Consider the following 6,482-nt stretch of genomic DNA (forward strand, 5'->3'; position numbering starts at 1 on the left):
TACAAACTGGGCGCTTACAAAACACGGTATATTTGAATAAATAAAAAAGAAACACAACCGCGTTCGACGTGGTTGCATTGGTGCTGGCTCGTTCGCCAATCGCAGCTGGCGCCGACGATGCAACGACAATCGACGTGGCGTTAAACGGCGCCCATGTACACGACGGTATCCCGGTCGCTAAAGCCGTCGCTCGAAATCGACGGGTCGCGCTCGTCGTCGGCGGCGTCCGAGCTTTTTGCGGATAAGAACGAATCGTTGTTGAGCTGCCGCGCGGTTTGCATGAGCGAGCTGTAGCTGCTGCGGTCTTCGGACCCCTGGTAGCCGCCGGTGATATCGCTGGCGTTGGAGCCGACGTCGCTTGCCATCGGGTCGGTCCCGACCGAGTCCCAGTTGTGCGAAACACGCGACTCGAGCATCGCGACCGAGTGGCCCGACTCGGCCGTCGGCCGCTCCAATGCGCGCTGCGGCGCCGGGCGCGCGACGTTGTCGTTCGGGTAGTCGTACACGTCGGGCAGCGGCGCCTTGAAGGATGACGCCAAGTACGGCGCGACGAGCGACGATGTCGGCGGCGGCGCAGGACCCGACGCATAGGTCGCGCGGCCGTACGTAGCGCGACCGTACGTCGTTGAGGCGTACCCGCGGTTGCTTTCCTTGACATCGTCGTCGTCGTCACCGTTGCCGTTGCGGCGCTGTACGAAAACGAGGAAGCCGACGAGGGCGACGAGCCCAATGACACCGACCGAGACGCCGACGGCAATGATCGTTGTGCTGGACGACGAGTCGCTGGCGCCGTCGCCCGTCGTGGTGCTATTTGTAGAGCGCGGTTCCTTCGTCGTGGGCGGGGTCGTCGAGGTTGCGTCATTCACGGGCTCGGTCGTCGCAGCCGTCGGTGTCGGTTCTGTATGGGGTGGGCTGGTAGAAACCGTTGGGCTGGCAGGCGGTGTCGACGTCGATGGCGCGGGCGCGTTTGTGCTGGGCGCCGGCGGTTGCGGTGTTGCTTGCGACGGAGATGGCGACATCGATGGCGATGGCTTTGGCGCATCCGTTTTGGGCGACGGCGCGGGCGACGGACTCGGCTCGGGCGCCTTGGTGCTCGGCGACGGGCTCGGCGTCATGCTTGGCACGGGCGACGGCACGCTGGTCGTCGGCACCGTCGTCGTCACGTTGCTCTGCGCAAGCGCCATGGCCGCCACCCACGCGAGCAGTAGCCACAGCCGCATGCGTGAAGTTGTCGGTCAAAGGTAAAGTCCCGCGCGGTATAAGAGAGGTACAGACGCCATGGTGTAAATTCTTGACAGCTGCTGCATACAAAAACCAAGTCGAGTGGCATCCGGCTCTTGTCACGACGGTGTGTCCGTCAGACGTTCGTCGCGCTGGATATCGTTTGCCAGTTGCGTTCCTAGCACACCGGGACTGCGCTCAAACCTTGAATGACCATGCTGACGACGCTATCGAGTACGTTGGCGTCGACGGGGTACCAACCATGTTCAAGAATGGCGTCATTGCAAGGCATCTGATGCGGTCGATTGGAAAGGCCCAAGGGTATCGCTTCTGCTCGGTTCGATCGATCGGCCTTCGAACACTGGAAAGACATCTCTTGACTCATTGCTAGCGCAGTGTGCTTTGAAGCATGCGTCGAGCTCGTTCGTTCGTATTCAGTCCTTGGGTGTCGGCTGCTCCATTGACATCTTGGAGCATCTCGGAGCATGCGTTCGGAGAACTGATAGCCAATGGAGGTACTTCCTCCATTTCTCCGCCTTCAACGATCGAGCATCATCGCGCAAGTTCTATCGCAAGCGCATCGTCGTGCGACGGCTTTGCGACCACACGTGTGCTGCGTTGATAGAATCAACCGTCACGTTCGAGCTCTCTGGGTGTGCCACGTCATGGCGTCGACGGTTTCACTTTGCACTTCGATAACATTCGCCAAAAGCATTCGTTTCAAATCGCGGCTGCTTGGCTGCCTTCGCTTTGTCCAGATCTATCGATGCTGGTGCATTTGTCACCAGTTGTTCCATTCGTATATTTTATCGGCGTCTAATTTAGCTTTATTCTTGTCAAGTCTTTAGGTGACGTGCACCATACAACAACGCGGAAGCCGACTGATGGATATCCCCTTGACGTCGTTGCAAACCAACCAAGCAGACACTGGCCAAATTTCCGTGCCTGTTTCTAGTCCTCGAATGGCCTCGTGCGCCAAAAAGCCACTCGACAACCATTTTCCTAAAAGTACACTACATTGGTTGCTTACATATCTTCGTCCTTCACCGAGGCGGCAAGGTTGTAGTCACCATATTCGTCAAGCGGATCGAAGCGGCGGTGGAGGGGCGTGTCCGATTCCAACGACGAGTGACAAGACACATAAATCGCACGGACGCGGTTGGGATTCTGGAGCTTGTTGATGTCCGTCGGAACAGCGCGGGACGTGACAAGAAAGTGCACGAACGACTTCATGAAACAGAGCTCGTCGAGCCACGAGACGAAGGCAGGCGACGCCACCAGTGCGTCAATCCCGTCCAGAACGACCAGCGTCGCCGGGTTGAACTCGTGCAGCCTAATCACAAATAACTAGAACATGAGGTACCACAAGGGGTGTCGTACATTCCACGGTCGACGGTTGCAGCCAGCCACGTGTCCACTTGGAGCTTGAGCGCGGCGAGGGTAGTATCGGCCGCGCAAGCGCACGCCGCAGAGCTGGGCGGCACACGAATGAACGTGATTCCGCGAGGAAACACACGGCGAAACTCGAGCGCCCGGGCGGCGCTGCACGCCAGTTGCGTCTTTCCCGCGTCCTGCGGACCATGGAGCCACACGATAGACGTCTTCTTGGCCGCAAAGAGGCCGCAAACCTACGCAAAGGTGACGCACTTGAATCATCGTTGGGTTTGAACCAGTCCTTCTTCGATTTGGCGCTCCTTGTACTCCTACGCAGTCCATCGTCGTGACAGCAGGCGACAACGAGGTCGACGCACATGGACTTCTTTCGGGAGCTCGTCGCGACGAAGGCGCGGAAACGGATCGCCATGCACAACGTCCGAGTCGTGGAAGGTCGATGGAAAAATGACCTCCGAGTGGTCGGCGCCGCGCGGCAGCAACACGAAGTTGTCGGCTTCCTAGCACAGCGCCGAGATAGTAGGTCGGGCGCACGTTGGGCACGAGACCTCGTCGGCATCCTTGATATCGGATTCGCGGACGCTTGCTTGCGCATGGGAGACGCTCGATGCGACGCTGCGCCCGCTGGCCAGACTTTGGTGGAGCGTCCTAGTCGAGAACCATTAACCACCCTATCCTGTGGTTAAAAAATACCAGGCAAAGACATTGACGGCGTCCTCGTCGATGGCCCATTTCGCACTGATGGCAACAACGTGCTTGACGCCAGCTGCAAGGAACGCGGGGGCTACATGCAAGCAAGCATGACTCGATCGAGTCGAGGTCGACGTACCCATCGTCTCCGAGTGGCACGCCAGCAGGATGACGAGTCGAGGCTTGTCGGTCTTGAAGTACTTGACGACCTCTTGAACATGGACAAGATCGCCCGCCATCTTGTTGTTTTCGAAAAGAAGGGCGCCTTCCTTGATCCCGTGCCCGGCAAAGTGGAGCACCGAGCAGCCCTCGAGCTCAACTTGCTGAAGGTTGGACCGCGTCGCCACGAGCGGGCGCACAGCGACAGCTACGGCAGACAGAACATGTCCATTTGGCAACACAGAGCGCATGTTGTACGGGCGGTCGTCGAGCGCTGGTACGATTGTTCGCCGTGCTACCATAAAGAATCATCAAACAAAATGCAGACGACCCAACACCACGGACCTCGGCGTAAGAGGCGACGGCCAAGCCTTTCACGACGGCTTCGTACTCGGCCTCGACATCCGCATGCTACAAATGTCGATCGTTGAGAGCTTTGTGTCGAGCCGCGCATATACATACACTGCATAGGACGAGGCCGCCTTTGGGCGCCATGACGAGGTACGGCGAGGCGTACATGAACGTCTAGACAAGCCCGATATGAAGAACACTCGCACGAAGTAGGTGCATACCACAAAGCGCCGCGTAGACCGTCTTGGCGCGCCTTCATGCTGCACTGTCGCCGGTGCGGGCGTCACCGGCGCTGCGGGTCGAGGCTGACGCGCTGGCGTCGAGGTTGTGCGAGATGGCGCCGCCACGGGCATGTGATGCGTCCTACGAGAATGTGCATGAGCTCCGAACGCGCATGGTCGTCGTACTTGATCTTCTTCGCCTTGGGTTCGCCAGCCTTCTCGAGGCGTGTCCGGTACGCTCGCCGCGCTTCTTGCAGCAGCGCCAAGATGCGACGAGCCTCGCCGGCACCGGACAGCTTGCTGATGACCTCGCACATCGCGGACGCGGCGACACGGTACGTGGTCTTGGAGTCCACGGATACGACCGTGACTTGGTCGTCGTTGAGCATCCACAGGTTGCGCTTGACCCGGAGCGAGTGGGCAGACGCGCCGCTGTCAAGACCGAGAGTCTCGCACATGTCGCCAACGTCGACGAGCTCGGTGGACGGCTTGATGAAGAAGGCCACCCAGTTCATGACCGTCTCCGTTGGCAGCTTGTCGTCCGTGAGCACGAAGCGTGCGAGGTCCTCGATCGTGGCCGACGGGTTAGCACTCAAGTAGCGCCCGACCTTGAGCGCCTGCGCCATGGCCACAGTCGCTGAGCTAAAGCAAAAGATGCCAGAATGTACCTCGGAGCCCTGGTCTTCAAGCCGACCCGACCTGCGAGCATCGACGCAGGAGCAGAATCGCGTGTTTCATTTATCTTAGTTTGAGTATACTTTGCGTTGAGTGTTTTTAGAGTCGTTTCAAACACTAAAGTTGCGTTAATTCAGTCAATACCAAAATCTCACATTGTTAATGCTCTCCCCATTCTCGCAGTCTACAACAACGCATCCAAGCGCTCGGCAAATGACAGAAACGCCGAGTACAATGATGGCCTTTCTACAACACACCGTTCGCCCTGCCTTGAGCTCCTGCCTTGCGATCCAGTCGCACAAGACTGTTGCTATAGCACTCTTCGATAAAACAACAACATTCTGTAATGAAAAAGTTATTAGCTCGGTCGCCAAGGCGGCCACGATGGCTTTGACGAGCGCGGTCGTGGGGTCGTCTCGGGGCGGAAGCCTTTGGATCTCGCGGGCGTCATCGACTTCGTGCTGATTGGCTTTGATGCAACCAAGGAGTTTGGTCATGGCCGCCGGGACCGCCGCCGCGACAGTTGCGTCGACGCCAGCTTGGAACTTGCTACTGTGGGTCCACACAACACCGACGGAGCTCGTCACACGGCTCTGTGTCTGCGTCGGGACATCCAACTGCACGTCATAGCGCACTTCCACCTAGAACCCATGAACCCTACCCCGCCTAGGGCTAGGGGTCGTACCGAGGATACGAGTGCGCCATGACAAACTAAGATCAATGGATTGAAAGGCGCAAAAAGGGCAGTCGTGATGTGACGATGTGAGATGGCTCTGCGGGCAGCAGCGGTGATTGGTCACATTTTGACGAATACGAGCTCGCGAGGAATCCTTTTCAACCAATTAGCGGCGAAAACAGTTGAAATTTGTTGGCTTGCCAACATTTTGGATGCAACACGTATGCAAGTTCGCCGTAAGAAGCTAGGGATACACGTCCAACCCTAAATGCGTGCTTGGCGCGGCGACGGAGTGCCATTGTGTCGTCGTCTTGGTCGCGCGGGCGCTTGGAACGGCCGGCTGAAGCGACGTTCTCGGAGCCGCCATTCGCAAACCCATTGAACGGGTTGTGTTGTTGCGGATGAGAATCGAGGGCTCTTCCATGGAGTCCTGTCGGAGTAGCTCAAACGCCTTGGGACCTGCAAGCGCGATCACAGCCTTGAAGGATGCGCACGTCTCAACCACTGCAGACCCGAGTCAATAAGTCGCACACCACCACCGGCCAACTGAGTTGGCGGCGAAGCTGGTCCATCTCTTCCTCGGCGGTCTTCAGCTGGTGCTCAAGATCGGCGACCCGTTGCATGGCGGCCTTCTTCTGGTCGGGCTGGATCTGTTCCATCACTTTTGCGGCTGCGAGCTTCACCTCGGCAATCGCGAGCTGCTTCAAGAGCTCGTGGTAAAGCTCATCAACGGCTTTGGTGACCTTGGCCGTCTGAGGCGAGTGGGTCCTGGCTACAAGACGTCAAATTGAAGAATGATGCGACCACCCGCAGTGCGCCCATGAGCTGTGCCCAGTGCGCCCAACGTTGAGGGCGTCCCTCGTTGGTGTCCCTTGGCACGGTGCAGTCCGGTACGAACATGGACTGTGTCGCGAAAACAAGGATATTACCTAAATGTATAGAAAAATAGTCCTATTTAGGACATACTTCCTAGTTTCACCTCGCATCCTGATGGCGATGCGCCATGCCATTGGTGCAAATGCGTGTCTTTTCGGCGGCCTTTTCAGCCAATTGACGAGAGGAGCTGTCCAAGATATTACCGACCGATGGCATCGCCC

General features: G+C 58.0%; 2 protein-coding genes across 2 annotated transcripts; both read right to left on the bottom strand.

Moving 5' to 3' along the window:
• Nucleotides 1–7: 7 nt before the first annotated feature.
• SDRG_14648 (hypothetical protein) lies at nt 8–1,275 on the bottom strand. Its single transcript, XM_008620792.1, has one exon. It carries the CDS (start codon nt 1,218–1,220, stop codon nt 141–143), a length of 1,080 nt encoding a protein of 359 aa, XP_008619014.1. The 5' UTR covers nt 1,221–1,275; the 3' UTR covers nt 8–140.
• A 939-nt stretch (nt 1,276–2,214) lies between these two features.
• Nucleotides 2,215–4,765, bottom strand: SDRG_14649 (hypothetical protein). Its single transcript, XM_008620793.1, has 13 exons — nt 4,703–4,765; nt 4,221–4,651; nt 4,035–4,176; nt 3,925–3,987; nt 3,808–3,873; nt 3,721–3,757; nt 3,443–3,670; nt 3,307–3,397; nt 3,162–3,261; nt 2,973–3,113; nt 2,892–2,924; nt 2,602–2,849; nt 2,215–2,554 (listed from the first exon to the last, which is right to left on the bottom strand). Exons 2-13 carry the CDS (start codon nt 4,547–4,549, stop codon nt 2,248–2,250), a joined length of 1,785 nt encoding a protein of 594 aa, XP_008619015.1. The 5' UTR covers nt 4,550–4,651; nt 4,703–4,765; the 3' UTR covers nt 2,215–2,247.
• Between the last annotated feature and the right edge of the window lie 1,717 nt (nt 4,766–6,482).

Source organism: Saprolegnia diclina (assembly GCF_000281045.1).
Source record: "Saprolegnia diclina VS20 unplaced genomic scaffold supercont1.75, whole genome shotgun sequence".
Lineage (NCBI taxonomy): Eukaryota > Oomycota > Saprolegniomycetes > Saprolegniales > Saprolegniaceae > Saprolegnia > Saprolegnia diclina.

Excerpts from the sequence above, each read along its gene's own strand:
- SDRG_14648 (XM_008620792.1), bottom strand. The coding sequence starts at position 1,220 with ATGCGGCTGTGGCTACTGCTCGCGTGGGTGGCGGCCATGGCGCTTGCG.
- SDRG_14649 (XM_008620793.1), bottom strand. The coding sequence starts at position 4,549 with ATGAACTGGGTGGCCTTCTTCATCAAGCCGTCCACCGAGCTCGTCGAC. Across the intron at positions 3,988-4,034 it reads GGTCTACGCGGCGCTTTGTG|ACGTTCATGTACGCCTCGCC; the intron begins GTATGCACCTAC and ends GGGCTTGTCTAG. Across the intron at positions 3,671-3,720 it reads CCAGCGCTCGACGACCGCCC|CTGTCGCTGTGCGCCCGCTC; the intron begins GTACAACATGCG and ends TGTCTGCCGTAG.